The following is a 23,615-nucleotide window of genomic DNA, read 5'->3' as shown; positions in this document are numbered from 1 at the left end:
AAGGAGTCCCCGAACCTGCAAAAGTGGGTGATGCCTGTCCCAATTCTCCAGGAGGAACAGCAGGAACCAAAGGATGGGCCCAAATGGCTCTGCAAATGGGAGCTGCAAAAACCAGAGCTGACCAGCAAGAGAAGGCAACCTCCTCTTCTGAGAAGAAAAACCCAGTACCCTGGAAGAAAACAGGCTCTGTCCTCCAGCGGAGCCCCCCGAAGCTTGGGTTCCGCACTCTGCTTGAGAGATAGTCACTCAGGGACCAGCAGGAGAGCCACCCTATGGGAAAAGAGGTGCCCTGAACAGCATCCCAGCTGCCATCCTGAAGCCACCGGCCACAGTGCCAATCGGATAAAATACCAGAGCAAGAAGAGAGCCCGGCTGAGCTGGCAAGACGGAACTCACCGCAAGAGCATAGCTCACAGCCAACCCTGCGTGCCCCCGGGTATCCCAGCCGAGAAAAGGCAGACAGGCGTAGGCAAAGCAGAAGGCTCACGCTGGAACCAAATTTCTGGCTGGAAAGCCAACAGAGCAAGGATGCCAGAAAACTGGCCCCCCACCCCCAAAAAAGACCAGGTGACTCCAGCAGAGACATCCCCAAGGGGAGGGTGAACCCCTACAGACACTATCGGAGAGAAAGAGAAATCTCCCATAGGGGATGGTGCTCCCCGGAAGCATCATAGAGAAAAATGGAATTCTCAGGAGATCCTATGGAATCAAGCGCTCCAGGAATCTCCTGCGGCTGACTCTACAAACAACCAAAGCACACAGGCCTAATCTGGCCTAGACAGAGTGCCACAAGAACACTCCCAGCCTACACAACCCGCTAACTCCCCCAGGATCTACAGGGACCCATAGGAGCCAAAGCCGTGGACAACCACAAAATGGAAGGCCAAAAAGGGCTGGCGAGGAGGAAAAAAACCCCGCCAAACACCTGCAGTCCCAGCCATACTCCAGGCACACTGCATACAACGTGCCCTAGACTGGACCCCAGAGCCCGGCGCTGCCACCTCGAGAGGCCAACAGCAAGAAGGAGGACAGGAATAATAGTGCAGCTGAAAACAAAAAGGTTAAGGCGTCCACACATCAGAAGACAGCTGCAGCTGCTCTCTTGGGACGCTGTTTGGGTTTTTCTTTTTAAAGCTGGAAACTCCAACAGAAAGGAGCTGACCAGCACCCTACGGTGGCCTGATTAAACAAGGGGATCGCAGGCTCCAACATCTGGAGAAACTGATCCCCAGCAGATAGGAAAACCAGAAACAGCACCACCCACCACCAGCTCTAGACAAGCAGCAGGAATACTGCGACGCCATCCCGAGACAGAACAGAAAGGCTCCCCCTCGACACTCACTGATCGCTGCAGGCAGGATGGTAATGAAGACCAGCGGTAGCACAGCGGTAATGGAGAGAGCCTCCTACTCATAAGAAGCCCAAAGAGGTGGGAACCGTGAGGGGGGTGGGGGGGAGGGACTTGGCACCACAGGTGTACCCCAACTGACCAGCACAGTCATGCCTAGCCCCCTGCTCAACTAAGCCTGAGGGAACAGGTTAGGAGCAGAAACCACACCAGAGATGCACAGGAGATGTCCATCCACCTGCTGAGAAAGAGAGAATACTGAGGTTAAGATGGCTGCATATGTCCACATATAGTAAACCTCTGAAGTTCTCTCTATCTCCACCTGCTGGTTGAGGGACATAACCCACCTGTCTCTGGACTGATCTGTAGGACGCTATGAAAATGCCACTTGGCGCATGTAGCTGACGCGTGCCAGAAAATAAAAAGTATTTTTTGGGTGCGTATAGTGGACGGGTGCCAAAAATGAAATTGCCATAAGGGCCACAAGGTAACCATGCAGTAACTCCACTTTGGCGCATGTTGGGTGCGCGTAGACGCTTATGCAGCTTAGTAAAAGGGCCCCTTACTGACCTGAACATGTATACCCTGGAGGAAAAGAGAAACAGGAATGATATGATACAGATGTTCAAATATTTGAAAGGTATTAATCCGCAAACAAACCTTTTCCGGAAACGGTAAGGTGCTAGAACTAGAGGACACGAATTGAGGCTGAAAGGGGGCTGAGACTGAGGAGTAATGTCAGGAAGTATTTTTTCACAGAGAGGGTGGCAGATACCTGGAATGTCCTCCCGCGGAAGGCGGTAGAGATGGAAATGGTAAGGGAATTAAAAAATGCATGGGATAAACACAAAGAAATGGATGGAATGGATCCAAACAAGCTCAGCGGAGATTCGAAAGCAACACTGGTAACTGGGAAGCAAAGCCAGTACTGGGCAAACTTTTACAGTCTGTGCTGTGATTGTGGCTGGACAGATTCAGCTTCAGACGCTGGAGAACAAGGCCAGTTGCTGGGCAGACTTCGAACCACTTCACCTCAGCCATCTGTTTTCCAAGCTGAAGAGCCCTAACCTCTTCAGCCTTTCCTCATAAAGGAGGAACTTCATTCTACTAAAAGATGGCAGGAAATACCTTTTTCTACTTTTAAATGTTCTCCTGGTTTTATCTCTCATTAGCATTCTGGTTTTAAATATTTCTTCACATTGCACTGCCCTAGTTTCACCCTTTGCACATCATTCTTCTACTGTTTGGTCATCAGGACAGCATATGATGCTGATTATACTTAATTGCAACAGAGGCTGTTTTCTGTTCTACTGAACTGAATTGTAAACAGAAAAACGAAGGGTTCAGAGCACTACATCATAAACTATTCCTCTGACAAGAAAAGAAGAGCATTGGCAGAGACAACAAGGTTTATTTAATAATAAAACCAAATAAATTCAGCTTCAGAAGTTTGAGAACAAGGCCAGCGCTGGGCAGACTTCAAAGCCACTTCACCTCAGCCATCTGTTTTCCAAGCTGAAGAGCCCTAACCTCTTCAGCCTTTCCTCGTAAGGGATTAGAATTAGAAGCATATCCAGATCCACACGAACATACCTAAATCTCCACTACCCAAGCTGCAAAGGACTCAAATACAAATCAACTTATGCATCCAGTTTCTCCTACATATGCACACAACTATGAAACGCATTACCTAAAACCGTGAAAACAACATATGACCACCTCAACTTCCGGAAATCACTAAAAACTAGCCTGTTCAAAAAGGCATACCTTACTGGTCCAACTTAAATGCCTGGACTCCGCAACACAACAAATCCACAGCACGTAATGGACACAACAAACTCCTCCGCTCTATTGATTCCCCAATATGTCTGTTTCACACGAACCATATCCTATCATAACATCACTTTGTATTTGTTCATACCGGAGTCGGCGAACGCATCTCCTATACTATGTAAGCCACATTGAGCCTGCAAATAGGTGGGAAAATGTGGGTTACAAATGTAACAAATAAATAAATAAATCTGATTAGGCCACATAACACAAAGGAATGAATCAAAGTTTAAAACAGCCTCTTTCTACATGTGTTATGAATTCTTTTTTTTTTTTCATTTTTATTTATAAAGTTTGTTCTTACTCAATTTGTGTATTTTGTGCGATTTATAATCTTCTGGTTAACAGCAACAAATTAATGGCAAAAAGCCAACAGCAGAAGCAAAATAAGTATAAAATAACAGAAATAAACGGAGGATGTATTGCGGTGGAATGAAAAGGACAGAGGCTATTGTTAATGAGAATGTGTAAAAGGTGTGGTTGAGAGAATAGTTATCGCAAACTTCAAATGGACATATTTGTCAGGCAGTATTCATCTAAAATAGAATAAAGACGACTTTGTTTTAACTCAACCACCTCTTCATACCTTCGGAAAGAACATAGTAGATTCCACCGTCCGTGAAAGGAAACATTAAAATTGTTTTTCCAGTTAATCACAATGATGTGAAAGGCAAGTGAAAGCATCAAGTTAAACACTTTAGCATGATTCTCAGATAAAGAAAAAATTGTTTACAGTCTGTCCCAAACAGCATGTTAGTATGCGTTTAGGTTCTTACCATATAGAGTGTCTTTCTCTATTTCTACATCGGATGTTTTTTTATTGATATGTAGAACAACTTATGAATAGCTTGTATTGAATATGGCTGTATAAACAACTCTCCGGTTGTCTCTTCAGGGAACTTGTAGTGCTGAAATATGCTCGAAACAATATAGACTGGAGGTGCTCCAGTAAGCATCTCGCATCTATGAAAACCTGACTGGCCAAAACACAGCTGTGTCGAGTCCTGTTCTCCCTTATTTTGAATTATTTTTTATGGTTAATAAATATTTTTAAGTTTTCATACATGAAGTGTCGTCTTCATTTTTTATTTTCTTTTTTTATATTTTTTATTTCCATTTTTTGTTAGTCATCTTCGCTGTTTTGTCCATTGGTGTTTTGTTGTGAAGACAGTTTTCTTCTGTTTTTTTGCATTTAAGTTCTTACAACAGAATAACATGTCGGCAAGTGATTCCATTTCAAACTGGCATGACCAGCATAGATCAGAAGGGTTTGCGAGGTAGTTTGGCCAGTTTAACTATTTTAAAAATGAAATATGAGGATTGGAGCAGCACTGCAGAGACAGAAGAGCCTCATAGTTTTGGACCAGAACAAGTCTCATTCCTTTTTGGACAGAGAGAAACCTAGGCTGACAAGACGATGCATTAGGACACTAAAAATATGTGGTCTAATGGGCAACCACCATAATTTTTTATTTATTTTTGTTACATTTGTACCCCGCACTTTTTCCCACTCATGGCAGGCTCAACGTGGCAGGCAATGGAGGGTTAAGTGACTTGCCCAGAGTCACAAGGAGCTGTCTGGGCCGGGAATCAAATTCAGTTCCTCAGTTCCCCAGGACCAAAGTCCACCACCCTAACCACTAGGCCACTCCTCCACTTAATAAATCTTAGAAATCAAACGAACCACCTTAAAATCAATTCTAACCCTAACTGGCAACCAATGTAGTTCCCGTAATAAAGGTGTAACATGCTCTAACGTTTTGCAGCAAAATATTAACCTAGCTGCACAATTTTGCAAAAATGTAACCTCTTCTGAAGAGTCTGATTTATACCAACATTTAGAGAGCTACAATAATGTAAGCGGCCCTTTTACAAAGCAGCAGTAAAACCAATGCGGGATTACCGCTCACTAAAAAGGAAGTACCGTTGGGTTACCACAGCAGCCCGGTGGTAGCTCCCATCCCCAGCGTACCATCATATCCATCACTACAGAAATATTTTTATTTTTGTAACGCCAGTGTGTACCTGTTGGTAATTGGGCAGTGCCACGTGTGGCCGATTACTGCCGGGTTAGTGCGGGTGGCGGTAAGGGCTCCCCCCCCCCCCCCCCGAAATGGCCACATGGCAAGTGTTTCACTTGCCGCAAGACCATTTCCTGAAAAAAAAAAGACCTACCTTTTACCCGCAGCGGTAAAAGGGGACCTCATTGCACATCAAAAACATGCACCAATGCTAGCACAGGCCCCCCTCCCCTTTGCCGCAGCTTGGTAAAAGAGGCCCTAATTGTGGCAAAATAATAGCCTGTATCAATACTCTAAATTGAGCAAAAAAAAAAAGATGTTCTAATTACCTTAAGCTGTCTTAATTTTAAAAATATCATCTTGCTTCAATTGATGTTCCATTGTTGAACCTAGTATAAAACCCAAAACCCAGGAAGAAGTTTCTAAGGCCAAACGCTCCCCTGTCTTAAGTATAACATTTGGAACACTGACTAGGGAAGTGCAGAAATAAAGCAATTTAGTTTTAACTGTATTAATGTTTCAACAAATTTTGCGATGCCCAAGAACGAGTCTTTCCAATACATTCTAAAATTACACTCTCTATATCTGTAACAACTGACAGTAATGGTAACAAAATAAAAATATCATCTGCGTACGATGCAACATAGTGTAGAGAGGAATTTAGAAAAGTTCCCAGAGAGTGGATAAATCTGACAGATGATCAGAATAATGTTTCAATTTAAAAATTTAAGTTTAAACAGGAATACGAGGATGTTACAGTGCCTTTGTATCACTCCGTGGTGCGACCGCACCTCGAATATTGTGTTCAATTCTGGTCACTTCATCTCAAAAAAAGATATAGTGGAATAGAAAAGGTACAGAGAAGGGCTAGGAAAATGATAAGGAGATGGGACGACTTCCCAAGGAAAGACTGAAGCGGCTAGGGCTCTTCAGCTTGGAGAAAAGACGGCTGAGGGGAGATATGATAAGAAGTCTATAAAATAATGAGTGGAGTGGAACAGGTAGACGTGAATCACTTGTTTACTCTTTCCAAAAATACTAGGACTATGGGGCACGCAATGAAGCTACAAAGTAGTAAATTTAAAACAAATCAGAGAAAATATTTCTTCACTCAACGTGTAATTAAATTCTGGAATTCGTTGCCAGAGAATGTGGTAAAGGTGGTTAGCTTAGCAGGGTTTAAAAAATGTTTGGCTTGCTTCCTAAAGGAAAAGTGCATAGACTAAATGGACTTGGGGAATATCCACTGCTATTTCTGGGATAAGCAGCATAAAATGAATTGAACTTTTTCAGGATCTTGCCAGGTATTTGTGACCTGGATTGGCCACTGTTGGAAACAGGATACTGGGCTTGATGGACGTTTGGTCTGTCCCAGTGTGGCAATACTTAAGTACTTATGTACTTCCTTTATTTTATATTTCTCTATTCCTTAGTGTTGGGCTGATCGTTAAGTTGTTATCTCCACCTATCAGCAGATAGATGTAGAGAAACAGATCTTTCCTAGTGACCTCACTGGTACAAAAGGGCTGTGCTCAGTGGAAAGTCTGGTATTTTCTGTACCTTCAGCAGATGATAGATAATACAACCTGAAATAAACACTTCATCTCTGATTTCCTGTTGCTTCTTTTATTATTTGTTATGTTAAAGCTCATTATTCGTATTTGGCCAAATAATATTTTTTATTATTCGTATTTGGCCGATTAGTAAAATATGCTATGGAATGTACTAATTAGATGAGATTCATTTCAACACATGTTTAAGGACTGTGATTAAGATTTCTGGCACAGAATCAGCAAAGTAAATCTAGAAGGTATTATTTACATTGTTAGTTAGGAATGACAGTAAACATCTAAATTCTTAATTTCTCTGCTCCAGAACCACTTAGCAAACATAAGAAAAGGTGAGTGGCTAAGAGAGATCTTCATCTCTGGAAATCCTATACTTTACAGAGAATCAACAAATGGATTAAAAAGTTGGCTACCCTTGCAACATAAGAAAGAATACATTTTTCCCCCCTAAATGAGCGTCTGGGTTTTTATGCTTCAATGAAAGAAATGAAGATTATAAGAATCAACCATTCGCTATGTTAAACTTCAAATGCAATTTATTATCCCACCCCAAATCCTTCCCCTTCATTTCAGCTCTGTATCTGCTCTTCTTTCTAACCTTTTCTCTTTAAGTTCTTTTACAGTGTTTTATAAATTCTTGGATTATTTACTCCTGGGGGAATTCTGTGTAAGGCAGAATCTGCGCAGAATTTCCCACCACCACAGAACACATAGAATTCGGTGAAGAAGGCCATTATCGGGTCTGTCCTCAGTCTCTCTTACCTCCCCTGCAGAGATCGAACAGCAGGAAGAGGAGGAAATGAACCACTGCATATCAGGTCAGTTCCTCCTCCTCTGCCAGCTCTGACCCAACTGTTTAGGTGAATCGCAAGGCTGTGGGGAGGCAGAGGAGGAGGAAGTGACCTGATGTGCAGCTCTTCACTTCTGTAATAAAAAGGATTTTAGAGATTGCTTTTCAACTATCTGCCTTGACTAACAAGTGCACTTGGGGGTCTGTATTGTTGATTAGAAGTAATTCTGTTTAATTATGATTGTTTAACTTTGATTGTGTGAAAATAAGTTGGAATGCAGAAGATAGCTCTAATTAATTTGGTATGTGAAAAGGAGGATGGTGCTTGTTTTCAAAGTTCAGACTGGCCACCTGGACTTGGAAACATGTGACCACATTCCCACACTATGGCTTGTTTACCTATTCTCAAGCATTCTGTAATTTTCCTTGCCTCTGAAAATAAGCTTTAGCTTAATAAAAAAGGGGGGCTTGTTGCAGTAGAGCTTTGTGGCTCATCTGTGGATGGACGCATCGTGCAAAAAAGACTTGTTCCTGGTCATAAGGAGACTTCGGGCTTTCGCTGCAACGGGCCTCCCAGCTGATGAGATAAGGATCTGAAATTTCTGACCAGTGATGTTGTATGTATAATATGTATATATCTGTCTTATAGCTTTCTTTTAGTTAGATGATTTAATCATTGTATATATCTTAATCATTGTAAATTTTAACACCTCTAATAAAGGTCTCATTTACTTAATACGAATCCAAAAGAATTCACAGCAATTATTGAGTACTCTGTGTCAGTGAGACAGGCTGTAAATCCATAGCAGTACAACTTCCTCCTCCTCCTGCTGTGCAATCTCATAATCTGATGGAGGGGGGGAGGGCAGCCCAGGGCAAGGAGTGTGCCATGGAAGGAGAAGCAGAGCAAGCTGAATGTGCCATGGGGAGAGTGGAAGAAGGGGGGTAGAACAAGACGAAAGTGTGCTCTACAGTTGAAGGGGGCAACAAATGCTGAGTGTGCACCACGGGTTTGGGGGGGGAGGGCTGAGAAAAAAAGGGGCCAGAGAAAACTGAGAGTGCGCCATGGGGCTGAGAAGGGGCAAAGAAAACTGAAAGTGTGGCACTGGTCTGGAGAGAGATCAAGCTTGAAGGAATGCAATGGGAAGGATGGGGGAGAGATACAATAACAGCTGGGGAAGAGAAAGAATGAGGTGCAGGTGTGTGCCAGGGGAAGTAAAAATAAAAGAGGTGTATGCATGGGGAGAGGGAGAATGAAAGGTGGGATCGCTTAGGAACAGGAAGAATTAGGGGTTACAGAGGATGGGCAGACTGGATGGGTCATATGGCCTTTATCTGCCGTCATGTTTCTATGTTTCTAGGAATGTTCCTGGCTGCACCGCCTATTATACTGGTGATATCATGAAAATCTTCAAGTATAACAGTATAAAAACAAAACTTAAACGACTGCATGTATGTTGACGGGATCACTGGTGCTTAGATGGTGACTCCAGATACGAGGAATTAAGGACGGTACCAGGCAGACGTCTATTGTCTGTATCCTGTACATAGCAAGACAGATTAGGATGGGCTGGAGAGGGCTTTGATGGCAACTCCTGTAGTTAGAATGTAAGGACAGTGCTTGGCAGATTTCTTACAGTCTGTGACAAGTATTTTTATACCACAATCACTGTTAGTTTAATGATGAATTAATAATGAGCATTTCTGTTGGACAGACTGGAAGGACCATTCAGGTCTTTGTCTGATGTCTTCTATTATGTTCCTACGTCTCAGCCTCCATCTGCTGACAGGGGGATATAACCCATATCTGGATTGGTCTTGCAGGATAAGCAAGTTTGTTTTATTGTAAAACTTTATATACCACCATTCACAGGCAAGTTTACAATTAAAATAACATTCATTTTAAAATAAAATTGTAATTTTTAAAAAAAAAACCAAGGCATTCCAAAATATTAATAAAAAATAGAATGAAAACAAGTATATTGTCTGCTATACCTAGACCCAGCTGTAGCCTCACCACTTAGAGGGGAATTCATCAAAGTGTGGCAAAAGATCGCCTTTTACCAAACCTTAATTCCCCAAGGGATCATAACAACATAAAAACAGACATACTGGGTCAGATCAATGGTCCATCCAGCCCAGTATCCTGATTCCAACAGTGGCCAATCCAGGTCACAAGTACCTGGCAGAAACCCAATTAGTAGTAACATTCCATGCTACCAACCTCAGGGCAAGCAGTGGCTTCCCCATGTTTCTCTCAATATCACACTATGGACTTTTCCTCCAGGAACTTGTCCAAACCTTTTTTTTTAATCCAGTTACGCTAACCGCTGTTACCACATCCTCTGGCAATGAGTTCCAGAGTTTAACTATTTATTCTTTGAGTGAAAACCTATTTCCTCCTATTTATTTTAAAAGTATTTCCATGTAATTTCACTGAATGTCCCCTGGTCTTTGTACTTTTGAATGACAGAAAAATTGATTCACTTCCACCCATTCCAGTCCACTTGGGATTTTGTAGACCTCAATCACATCCCCTGTCAGCCATCTCTTTTCCAAGCTAAAGGGCCCTAACCTCTTGAGCCTTCCCTCAAACGAGAGGAGTTCCATCCCCTTTCTCATTTTGGTTGCTCTACTTTGAACCTTTTCTAATTCCGCTATATCCTTTTTGAGATACAGTAAGTAATACTCAAGGTGAGGTGGCACCATGGAGCAATACAGAGGCATTATAGTATTCTTCATCTAATTTCCTATCCCTTTCCTAATAATTCCTAGCATTGTTTGCTTTTTTGGCTGCTGGTGAATCCTGTGGTAAAGGAATAACATGGCTTGTGAGTCACCAGTTGAATGCTGTCAGCAAAACAGAATCCACTGAGAGCTCAAAAAACAAACAAAACTGAACAACACAGGAGCCAAACACCCAGGGGCGTAGCCAGACTTTGGCGGGAGGGAGGTCCAGAGCCCGAGGTGAGGGGGCACATTTTAGCCCCCCCCCCCCCCCCCGGCGCTGCTGACCCCCCTGCCATTTTCGACCGCCCCCCCAGCGCCAACCCTTTTGACCCCCTCTTCCCGCCAATCCTCCCCGGCCGTCGGGTACCTTTCCTGGCGGGGGTCCCCAACCCCCGAAGCCGAAGTCCTCTTCTCCAGCACGGCCGTGTTGCTGATCTGCAAGGGCAGGCTTCTGTTTCTGTGAGTCTGACGTCCTGCACGTACAGCAACGCGGTCACACCAGAGAAGAGGACGGCGGTGGCGGGTTGGCGGCGGGAGGGGGGGATCGAAGGGGTTGGTGGCGGGGGGGGGGCAGGGCCAAATCGACGGGGGCTCTTGCCCCCGTGGCCCCGCATAGCTACACCCCTGCAAACACCAATCCCAGAGGTTATGCCACGTTCTAGATTATAAGGTCCACAGATGCATAAATTATGAATAACACACACAAAAAAACTTTCACATCTTTCCATGAGGATGTAAAGCATTTTAAAAAGTCTCCCTCTTACACCTGTTGAAAAGAGAAAAGAGAAGCAAACTAGGAAGATAGTTCAGTAGATCATTAACTTTTGATGAAAAAAAAAGTAGCAAAATCCTCCAACAAAGAAGCACCAATGGGATCAGAATAAAATTTATTAATAGAAATTCTCAACAATATGAAATAGTTCTTTAGAAGGATTGGATCTAGTCTGAAATCTTTGGGGAACTGAGGGGCCCCTTTACTAAGCCACGACAAAACGTGGCCTGTGACAAGTGACAGCATGTCTTCTGGACACGAACCGGGACAGTTTTTACCACGTGCTGCAAAAAGGGCCTTTTTTTAAGGGGCCAGAAAATGGACATGCAGCAAAATAAAAACCAGTGCGTGTCCATTTTCAGCCTGAGACCTTACTGTGCCCTGAGAATGGCAAGGGCAAATCAAACTCGGGTATAAAGTATCACATACCATGTAAAATGAGTTTATCTTGTTGGGCAGACTGGATGGACCTTACAGCTCTTTATCTACCGTCATTTACTATGTTACTCTCTGGGGTTCTACATGGAATGTTGCTACTAATTGGGATTCCGGAATCTTTTAACTCTTTAGGATTCCAGAATCTTCAGAACTTTTAGTACAAGAACAGTGCTGGGCAGACTTCTATGATCTATGCTCCGATTGTGACTGAATAGATAGGGATGGGCTGGAGTGTAAATTTTAAGGGACTTTGATGTTAGCTTCAGAACTTAGTACAAGAACAGTGCTGGGCAGACTTCTACAGTCTGTGCCCTGAGAATGGCAAGGACAAATCAAACTCAGGTATAAAGTATCACATACCATGTAAAATAAGTTTATCTTGTTGGGCAGACTGGATGGACCATTCAGGTTATCTGCCGTCATTTACTATGTTACACTTTGGGGTTCTACATGGAATGTTGCTACTAATTGGGATTCCGGAATCTTGAAACTCTTTCGGATTCCAGAATCTTCAGAACTTTTATTACAAGAAGAGTGCTGGGCAGACTTCTACGGTCTACACCCTGAGAATGGCAAGGGCAAATCAAACTCAGGTATAAAGTATCACATACCACGTTGGCGGGACCTATTGATTCCTTTTTGCGGGGACGTGATGTGCCTGGAGGGTCGGTGAGTGGCGGATTGGCGGCGAGGACGGCAAGTGGAGAGCCAGAAACGCTGCCCCTGCTAGATGTGACCTTAAGCCCCGACCAACGAGCTCCTCCCCCGCAGCCCCAGAGTGTTTCCTCTCCAGCTATGGCGTCGTCCCCGAAGCTGCCAAAATCGGGTGTTGCTGGAGGGCCGTCGGGAACTGGGGAAATCTCACTGGAGAGAAGTAGACCTGAGGGTATTGTTAACCCTCAAGTTCCTCTGGAGGAAGTGAACCAAGCTGCAGGAGGGTCGATGACTGAGATAGTAAATTCAGCAGGGAAAGAAATATTAACCACAGGCACACAAAAACAAGGTACTGTTTCTTTATCTTTCCTAGAAGCCAAACCAACAGAGATAACCCTGGAAAGCCTTTGGGCTTTGATTGCTAATTTGGGGAAGGTTTTATGTCCTCAAATCTAAGAATTAGAATCCCGAATTAAACATTTGAAACAAGCTGCTGAACTTGTGGAATCAGATAAGAAAGAATCTTTTGAAAAAGTGAAGTCTTTGACAACCCAAGTAGGGCAAGTGCAAGATTTACAGATTACGACAATAAAGGATATTTCTATTTTGAAAAGAAAAATAGAAAACTTGGAGAATGTCCAAAAATCAAATAATTTGAGACTTTTAAATTTCCCAAGGGTGATTACTGTTTCACCTAGAGAAATGTTTAATAGATACTTGAAGGAAATCTTAGGATTTACTGACGATATCTTACCACCTTTGACTCAAATTTACTACTTGCCTAGAAAGGCAGTCAATGATATGGATCAACAACAAATGGAACAATCATTGGATGTCTCAGCAATTTTAGAGACTCCGACTGTAGATTTGACAACATCAGCAACTTTATTAATAACCTTGGCATTGTCTATGGATAAAACGTTAATTATGAAAAAATTCTTCCAAAGAAAAGAAAGGGAATTCTTGGGATTCAAAATCTGCATATTCCCAGATGTATCTAAAGCCACCCAAAAAAAACGAAGGCAATTTCTTTTGTTAAAACCAGGTGTGCTCAACTTGGGGGCAACCTTTTTGTTACGATATCCTTGTAAGTGTATAGTATACCATCAAGCGGTTAAATGTGTGTTTTTTGAATCAGTTCAACTTTCTGAATTTATTACAGCCAGAACTCCTTAAAGGTTAGCTCTGAATGGACTATAGACACAGATATTAGACCGGTTTAATTTTCCTTTGAATTTACCTAATTTAATTCTCCAAATAGTTAATCTTGGACCTACAACTGTGGACTTGAGTGTACCTAGTCAAGTTAATGTTTCTTTATTATTGTTACTAAGATGTTATTGATGAAGGTACCTTTCCTTGTTTCAAATATGATTGAAATAAATATTTGAAATTAATAAATATATTTAAAAACAAAGTATCACATACCATGTAAAATAAGTTTATCTTGTTGGGCAGACTGGATGGACCTTAAGGTCTTTATCTGCCGTCATTTACTATGTTACTGCCATCCACTGACTGAGCGGTAAGGTCTTATGCGCTACCCGGGAGGTAGGCATACAGGGCTCGTCCACTGCCAAATACAGCCGGGTAAACGCAACACGGTAGAAAATAGAAAACATTTTCTACCACGTGTTTTCAGCGCGCACCAAATTCAGAATTACCGTCCAGGTCACGCAGTAAGGCTGATTTAGCACGCACTGGATGCGCCTAGGGTCTCTTACGCACCTTTGTAAAAGGGCCCCTCAGTTTCTCTGTACAAAACAAGCCATTAAAGCTTCGAAGATAATGAGGGGCCCTTTTACAAAGGTGTGTGAGAGCCTAGGCGCGTCCAGTGTGCGCCAAATCAGCATTAACGTCCAGCAATCGCGTGCCCTGGGCGGTAATACTGAATATAGCGCGTGCCAAAAAGACACAGTAGAAAATATTTTCTGTTTTCTACCACGTGGCACTTACCCGGCGGTAAATGGCCTTGGACGCATGCTGCATGCCTACCGCCCAGATAGTGCGTGAGACAAATCGGAGAAAATTTTTCTTCACCCAACGCATAAACTCCGGAATTCATTGCCAGAGAACGTGGTGAAGGCGGTTAGCTTGGCAGAGTTTAAAAAGGGGTTAGACAGTTTCCTAAAGGACAAGTCCATAAACCACTACTAAATGGACTTGGGAAAAATCCACAATTCCAGGAATAACATGTATAGAATGTTTGTACGTTTGGGAAGCTTGCCAGGTGCCCTTGGCCTGGATTGGCCGCTGTCGTGTACAGGATGCTGGGCTCGATGGACCCTTGGTCTTTTCCCAGTGTGGCATTACTTATGTACTTATGTACCTCACCGCTAAAATAATGGGTGACAGTAAGGGTGTCAGGCCAAAAACAGACGCACGCTGGTTTTTATTTTGCCGCATGTATATTTTCTGGTCCCTTAAAAAAAAAGAAACAGAAGCCTGCACGTCCACGTTGCTGATCCACAAGGGCAGGCTTCTGTTTCTGTGAGTCTGACGTCACAGAAACAGAAGCTTGCCCTTGCAGATCAGCAACGTAGCCACGCAGGCTTCTGTTTCTGCCCTTGCAGATCAACGACGCGGCCGCACAGGCTTCTGTTTACGTGCAGGATGTCAAACTCACAGAAACAGAAGCCTGTGTGGCCGCGTAAGGGCAGGCTTCTGTTTCTCACAGAAACAGAAGCCTGCGCGGCCGCATTGGTGATCTGTAAGGGCAGGCTTCTACATGGAATGTTACTAGTGGAGGAGTAGCCTAGTGGTTAGTGCAGCGGACTCTGATTCTGGGGAACTGGGTTTGATTCCCACTGCAGCTCCTTGTGACTCTGGGCAAGTCACTTAACCCACCATTGTCCCTGGTACAAAATAAGTACCTGAATATATGTAAACCGCTTTGAATGTAATTGCAAAAATCTCAGAAAGGCGGTATATCAAGTCTCATTTTCCTTTCCCTATTGGAGATTCTACATGGAATGTTGCTACTATTGGAGATTCTACATGGAATGTTGCTATTCCACTAGCAACATTCCATGTAGAAGCCTGTCCTTGCAGATCAGCAACGCGGCTGTGCAGGCTTCTCTAACGGAACGGTAACGGAATTCAAACATGCGTGGGATAAACATAAAGGAATCCTGTGCAGAAGGAAGGGATCCTCAGGAGCTTAGCCTAGAATAGGTGGCAGAGCTGGTGGTTGGGAGGCGGGGCTAGTGGTGGGCAGACTTATACGGTCTGTGCCAGAGCCAGTGGTGGGAGGCAGGGATAGTGCTGGGCAGACTTATACGGTCTGTGCCGGGGCTGGTGGTTGGGCGGCGGGGATAGTGCTGGGCAGACTTATAGGGTCTGTGCCAGAGCTGGTGGTTGGGAGGCAGGGATAGGGCTGGCCAGACTTATACGGTCTGTGCACTGAAGAGGACAGTACAAATAAAAAAGTAGCACTTATGAATTTATCTTCTTGGGCAGACTGGATGGACCATGCAGGTCTTTTTCTGCCGTCATCTACTATGTTTACTATGTTTCTGTGAGTCTGATGTCCTGCACGTACGTTTAAGCAACAGTCAAGCAACACGATTCAGACTATTCTTCACTGGTTATATTCAACCTTATTTATAGCCCCTTACTTACACACAGTGGAGTTTTTTTGACCAATGATAAAAACGGAGTCAAAGATACGCGGGTACTGAGTGCATTTATTATTCTTCTGCCACGCGGTGACTATTGAACTCTTTTTCACCACTCCAAACAGAAGAAAAAAGAAAGTTGCTAACTTGATACCACATACTTTTAAGTGATTGGGTTAAAGCTTATTTCAGCTTATTACTAGTATTATACTTTGTTCTACTTTCGCTGAAATTTTGTCCAGTGATATCTGTACCCTTAAAAAAAGGCCCTTTTTTCCAGAACATGGTAAAAACGGCCCGGCACGCATCCAAAAGACGCATTCACAGTGCCGCAGGTCACTTTTTGCAGCGGCTTAGTAAAAGGGATCCCAAGTTCTTATTATGTGCAAAGCAGCTGAAATACAAGTCTTCTTCCAGATTCATCCTGCCCTTCACGCTTGTCTCTTTAAGATAGGAAAGGCCACGGTGAAACCATGGATAGTAGTGGGGTGGGGGGTTGTGGGGAGGGTCAGTAGGTAAAAAATTTCATGTAAAAAAAACCTGATTAAAGGTTGAGTTTTAGAACGTAATTCGTCTGTCCAGCAGAAAAGTCTGAAAATCTGAAGGAAACACCATTTCAGTGCTGAAACATCAGGATTAATGTTCTGAAGATTTTTAAGTTGCAGGTACAGAATGACACAGGGTCAAAGTTTGTCCCCATCCCTGTGGGCTCTGTCCCTGTCCCTGTCCCTGCCCCCTCCTGTCATTCTCTAGTTGCAGGTAGCTGTACTTAAGTAGGTATTTTAAGTTGGGAAGCGGATACCTCAAATGATTGTGATTCATGGTCTGCTCAGCTCAGGGCAAGGAGTGAAAATCAATATTTGTAATCGGGTGTTGAAATGACTCACCAGGTAGAACAAGATGCAGAGTACGACCCCCGCATGGGTGGCCTATAGAAATGGTACAAAATGCATGCTTTCTGCCAGAAACCCAACCCACCTTTTTCATGGAAGAAGAGAACTGAAATGAACTTTAATGGCAGCAAGTATTATGCACAGACTGTTAAATCTCAAAAGCAACCTGAGTAACAGTTAAAAAGATTTTATCTCAAGCCACAAGTAGAGAAGGAAGAGAGAAGATGATGCGGAGATAAAACCCAGGGTTAAGAGAGTTTCAGAATAATGACGCGAGTGATGAGGTAGCCCTGTTAGTCCACTTTTAAGTAAAATCAGTAGAAATAAAATAAAACAGAGAAAACAAAATAAGATGATGCCTTTTTTTTTTATTGGACTAACAATAAATTTTTTCATTAGCTTTCCAAGGTAACCCTTGTTCTTCATATTAGGGTTTCCTTCGAAAGCTAATGAAAAAAAACGTATTAAGTTAGTCCAATAAAAAAGGGCATCATCTTAGTTTCTTTTCTTTGTCTTATTTTCCTTCTATGACCTCCCCCTCAAATCCTGCCTATCCTAGCTGCAAAGCAAGAGGGCAGCAACTTAAGCTGGATCCTTAATGTCCTGCAAACCTGTCTGAGCACAAGTTAAAGCCTGGAGTCCGGGCACAGGCAAGTTAAGCTTGGACTGGTCGTATCAAGGTGAAGGCGCTAAAAGTAACGTTTGCATTCAAAACACTCGGGCCATGCAACTGCTTTTCTGCACCCTCTGCTTCTACAGACACCTTGGCAGCCAATGAACAGCTGTGTGCACTCCAGCACTGCCTTTGCCATGGGGGCTCTGTGATCACGTGTGCACGGCACGGGATGCCCACCTGCCAGTGTGCACTGTGGAGCAGACGTACATGGGATGCCCACCCGCAAGAATGCACAGTACAGGTAATGCACAGCACAGGATAACCACCAGCGACTGTGCACAGCACAGCATACCCACGAGTGTGCACAGTGAAGGATAGCCACCCGCGAGCGTGCACAGCACGAGATACCCACCCGCAAGAATGCACAGTAAAGGATAGCCACCCGCGTGTGTGCACAGTACATGATAACCACATGCATGCACGACATGGGATGCCCATCCGAAAGTGTAAAGGATAGCCACCCGCGTGTGTGCAAAGCACGAGATATCCACCCACAAGAGTGCATGGTACAGGATATCCACATGCATGCACAGCACGGGATGCCCACCCGAAAGTGTGCACAGTACGGGATGCCCACCTGCGAGTGTGCACAGTACGGGATGCCAACCCGCAAGCGTGCAAGGCACAAGATATCCACCCGCAAGAGTGCACGGTACAGGATATCCACATGCATGCACGGCACAGGATGCCCACCCGCAAGTGTGCGCAGTAAATACCCACCTGCAAGTGTGCACTGTACAGGATAACCACCTGCGAATGTGCACAGTACAGGATATCCACAAGCATGCACAGCACGGGATGCCCACCCGAAAGTGTGCACAGTACGGGATGCCCACCCGCGAGTGTGCACAGTACGGCATACTCATGAGTGTGCGCAGTAAGTACCCACCCGCGAGCGTGCAAGGCACGAGATATCCACCTGCAAGTGTGCACAGTACAGGATAACCACCCGCGAGTGTGCAAAGCACGAGATATCCACCCGCAAGAGTGCACGGTACAGGATATCCACATGCATGCACGGCACGGGATGCCCACCCGCGAGTGTGCACAGTATGGAATACCCACCCGCGAGCGTGCAAGGCACAAGATATCCACCCGCAAGAGTGCACGGTACAGGATATCCACATGCATGCACGGCACGGGATGCCCACCTGCGAGTGTGCACAGTACGGCATACCCATGAGTGTGCGCAGTAAGTACCCACCCGCGAGCGTGCAAGGCACGAGATATCCACCCGCAAGAGTGCACGGTACAGGATATCCACATGCATGCACGGCACAGGATGCCCACCTGCGAGTGTGCACAGTACGGCATACCCATGAGTGTGCGCAGTAAGTACCCACCCGCGAGCGTGCAATGGAAGTCTTGCCTCACCAATCTAATGCATTTTTTTGAGGGGGTAAGCAAACATGTGGACAATGGGGAGCCGGTTGATATTGTATATCTGGATTTTCAGAAGGCGTTTGACAAAGTGCCGCACGAAAGACTCCTGAAGAAATTGCAGAGTCATGGAATCGGAGGTAGGGTATTATTATGGATTAAGAACTGGTTGAAAGATAGGAAGCAGAGAGTAGGATTGCGTGGCCAGTATTCTCAGTGGAGGAGGGTAGTTAGTGGGGTCCCGCAGGGGTCTGTGCTGGGTCCGTTGCTTTTTAATGTATTTATAAATGACCTAGAGATGGGAATAACTAGTGAGGTAATTAAATTCGCCGATGACACAAAATTATTCAGGGTCGTCAAGTCGCAGGAGGAATGTGAACGATTACAGGAGGACCTTGCGAGACTGGGAGAACGGACGTGCAAGTGGCAGATGAAGTTCAATGTTGACAAGTGCAAAGTGATGCATGTGGGTAAGAGGAACCCGAATTATAGCTACGTCTTGCAAGGTTCCGCGTTAGGAGTTACGGATCAAGAAAGGGATCTGGGTGTCGTCGTCGATGATACGCTGAAACCTTCTGCTCAGTGTGCTGCTGCGGCTAGGAAAGCGAATAGAATGTTGGGTGTTATTAGGAAGGGTATGGAGTCCAGGTGTGCGGATGTTATAATGCCGTTGTATCGCTCCATGGTGCGACCGCACCTGGAGTATTGTGTTCAGTACTGGTCTCCGTATCTCAAAAAAGATATAGTAGAATTGGAAAAGGTACAGCGAAGGGCGACGAAAATGATAGTGGGGATGGGACGACTTTCCTATGAAGAGAGGCTGAGAAGGCTAGGGCTTTTCAGCTTGGAGAAGAGACGGCTGAGGGGAGATATGATAGAAGTGTATAAAATAATGAGTGGAATGGATCGGGTGGATGTGAAGCGACTGTTCACGCTATCCAAAAATACTAGGACTAGAGGGCATGAGTTGAAGCTACAGTGTGGTAAATTTAAAACGAATCGGAGAAAATGTTTCTTCACCCAACGTGTAATTAGACTCTGGAATTCGTTGCCGGAGAACGTGGTACGGGCGGTTAGCTTGACGGAGTTTAAAAAGGGGTTAGATAGATTCCTAAAGGACAAGTCCATAGACCGCTATTAAATGGACTTGGAAAAATTCCGCATTTTTAGGTATAACTTGTCTGGAATGTTTTTACGTTTGGGGAGCGTGCCAGGTGCCCTTGACCTGGATTGGCCACTGTCGGTGACAGGATGCTGGGCTAGATGGACCTTTGGTCTTTCCCAGTATGGCACTACTTATGTACTTATGTAGTATCCACCCGCAAGAGTGCACGGTACAGGATATCCACATGCATGCACGGCACAGGATGCCCACCCGCAAGTGTGCACAGTACGGGATGCCGACCCGCAAGCGTGCAAGGCACAAGATATCCACCCGCAAGAGTGCACGGTACAGGATATCCACATGCATGCACGACATGGGATGCCCACCCGAAAGTGTAAAGGATAGCCACCCGCGTGTGTGCAAGGCACGAGATATCCACCCGCAAGAGTGCACAGTACAGGATATGCACATGCATGCACGGCACAGGATGCCCACCCGCAAGTGTGCACAGTAAATACCCACCCGCAAGTGTGCACTGTACAGCATACCCACCTGTGAGCGTGCAAGGTACAAGATATCCACCCGCAAGAGTGCACAGTACAGGATATGCACATGCATGCACGGCACAGGATGCCCACCCGCAAGTGTGCACAGTAAATACCCACCCGCAAGTGTGCACAGTACAGCATACCCACCTGCGAGCGTGCAAGGCACGAGATATCCACCCGCAAGAGTGCACAGTACAGGATATGCACATGCATGCACGGCACAGGATGCCCACCCGCAAGTGTGCACAGTAAATACCCACCCGCAAGTGTGCACTGTACAGCATACCCACCTGTGAGCGTGCAAGGTACAAGATATCCACCCGCAAGAGTGCACAGTACAGGATATGCACATGCATGCACGGCACAGGATGCCCACCCGCAAGTGTGCACAGTAAATACCCACCCGCAAGTGTGCACAGTACAGCATACCCACCTGTGAGCGTGCAAGGTACAAGATATCCACCCGCAAGAGTGCACAGTACAGGATATGCACATGCATGCACGGCACAGGATGCCCACCCGCAAGTGTGCACAGTAAATACCCACCCGCAAGTGTGCACTGTACAGCATACCCACCTGTGAGCGTGCAAGGTACAAGATATCCACCCGCAAGAGTGCACAGTACAGGATATGCACATGCATGCACGGCACAGGATGCCCACCCGCAAGTGTAAAGGATAGCCACCCGCGTGTGTGCAAGGCACGAGATATCCACCCGCAAGAGTGCACAGTACAGGATATGCACATGCATGCACGGCACAGGATGCCCACCCGCAAGTGTGCACAGTAAATACCCACCCGCAAGTGTGCACAGTACAGCATACCCACCTGCGAGCGTGCAAGGCACGAGATATCCACCCGCAAGAGTGCACAGTACAGGATATGCACATGCATGCACGGCACAGGATGCCCACCCGCAAGTGTGCACAGTAAATACCCACCCGCAAGTGTGCACTGTACAGCATACCCACCTGTGAGCGTGCAAGGTACAAGATATCCACCCGCAAGAGTGCACAGTACAGGATATGCACATGCATGCACGGCACAGGATGCCCACCCGCAAGTGTGCACAGTAAATACCCACCCGCAAGTGTGCACAGTACAGCATACCCACCTGTGAGCGTGCAAGGTACAAGATATCCACCCGCAAGAGTGCACAGTACAGGATATGCACATGCATGCACGGCACAGGATGCCCACCCGCAAGTGTGCACAGTAAATACCCACCCGCAAGTGTGCACTGTACAGCATACCCACCTGTGAGCGTGCAAGGTACAAGATATCCACCCGCAAGTGTGCACTGTACGGCATACCCATGAGTGTGCGCAGTAAGTACCCACCCGCGAGCGTGCACTGTACAGGATAACCACCCGCGAGTGTGCACAGTACGGCATACCCACCCGCGAGCGTGCAAGGCACGAGATATCCACCCGCAAGAGTGCACGGTACAGGATATCCACATGCATGCACAGCACGGGATGCCCACCCAAAAGTGTGCACAGTACAGCATACCCACCTGCGAGCGTGCAAGGCACAAGATATCCACCCGCAAGTGTGCACAGTAAATACCCACTCACAAGTGTGCACTGTACAGGATAAGTACCCGCGAGTGTGCACAGTACGGCATACCCATGAGTGTGTGCAGTAAATACCCACTCACAAGTGTGCACTGTACAGGATAACCACCCGCGAGTGTGCAAAGCACGAGATATCCACCCGCAAGCGTGCACAGTACAGGATATCCACATGCATGCACGGCACAGGATGCCCACCCGCGAGCGTGCAGAATAAGAGCTAGCCTTCCGCCCTACCTGGGGATGGTGATGCACTTGGTGTTGATGCTCTGGGTGGTGACGGCTTTCTCCAGTTCGTCCAACTGACCCGTCTTCTTCAGCTTCTTCACCAGACTCTTCACCGCCTTCTCGCACCATTTCTCCTCCTGACCGTTCTGTTCGCCCTTCTTCCAGCCCAGGAGCCTCTTGACGATCGGCGGGGTGAAGGGCAGGATGGAAGACATGCTGGGCTGGGGGGTCGCCAGACGCACAAAACTTCCCCCGCCGCCGCCGGCCACAACTTCTGGCGAATCCACTGACTCGGAGTCGGCGCGCGCGCGGCGCGGCTTCTCGCTCAAGAGGAGTACGTAAGCTTCCGCCAGGAAACCTAGTCCGCCCCTTTCCCGCCGCCTCGGCTCGCCCACGGCCGATACACAACGGACGTTACCTGTATGGAAGGAACACTCTGCCTTTGCCTTCAAGTCTCTTTGGCTTTGGGGATTTTTTTCTCTCGTCTAGTTACTTAGCAGTTATGAGGAGGAAAGTTCCTTGACGCGGTGCCGCACGCGCAGGCCGAGGATCCGTCCGCCGGGGGAGTCCGTCTGTGTGTGGGATGGATGTAGTAACTGCAGAAAAGGCATCAGTAGCACCTTCCTCTCCTCCTTCCTCCCCAAACCCTCCTCCACAAGATGCTTCTGCTGCTGCCAGGTCTTACTCACAGGTCCTGACACGAGTTTCCCAGCTTATTTGCAGGGGAAAGGGCTGGAAGACTTTGATGCCCAACATTTGCACCGCTACATAGACTGGGTTAATCAAAACTGTAAAGATAGCTGGCACATCAGACAACCCAAAAATAATGCTTCCCAACCACCAGGCCTAGTCAGCCAGGTTCTCAGCATTAGGCATACAATAGATCACCAATATCCCCCTGATTCTATAAAGGTCGCCAAAAATTGTATATGCGTCTCCCCCATTTGCACATGCAATTTAGTAGGATATCAAGCCAATTAATGCACCGAAACAGTACTAATTACCCTCCTAACCAAATCCAAACAAGAAATTGCAGCAGGCAAAAGCCTACTTTTCCTACAATTCGACATGTCAAGCGCGTTCCATATGGTTAACCATAAAATACTACTAAACATCTTACTTCGGGATTGGTGGAAGTGTACTCAGCTGAATCAAGGACTTCCTAACCACCAGAACCTATCAACTTAAATCAAATTCGAACATATCATCACCATGGAATACAGACTGCAGTCTACCCCAAGGATCACCACTGTCACCGATCCTCTTCAACCTAATGATAACCCCACTAGCCACATCCCTATCCAAACAAGGACTTAACCCCTACATATAAGCAGATGATGCCATGATATACATCCCCTTCAAACACGACCCAACAGAAATCACCAATGAAACCAAACTCAGCCTGCAAATCATGAACTCATGGGCGGATGCATTCCAAGTAAA

At 45.8% G+C, this 23,615-nt stretch overlaps 1 protein-coding gene across 1 annotated transcript in view; it reads right to left on the bottom strand.

Moving 5' to 3' along the window:
- The window catches only part of SMAD3 (SMAD family member 3), a 205,110-nt gene extending 182,647 nt beyond the window's left edge, over nt 1-22,463 (bottom strand). The window contains exon 1 of the mRNA XM_030189793.1: nt 22,182-22,463. Coding sequence (XP_030045653.1) covers nt 22,182-22,387 — 206 coding nt within the window. The 5' untranslated portion in view covers nt 22,388-22,463. The remainder of the gene's footprint in view (nt 1-22,181) is intronic.
- Nucleotides 22,464-23,615: the final 1,152 nt, after the last annotated feature.

Source organism: Microcaecilia unicolor, chromosome 1, assembly GCF_901765095.1.
Source record: "Microcaecilia unicolor chromosome 1, aMicUni1.1, whole genome shotgun sequence".
Lineage (NCBI taxonomy): Eukaryota > Metazoa > Chordata > Amphibia > Gymnophiona > Siphonopidae > Microcaecilia > Microcaecilia unicolor.
This window is presented reverse-complemented; position numbering and strand designations above follow the sequence as displayed.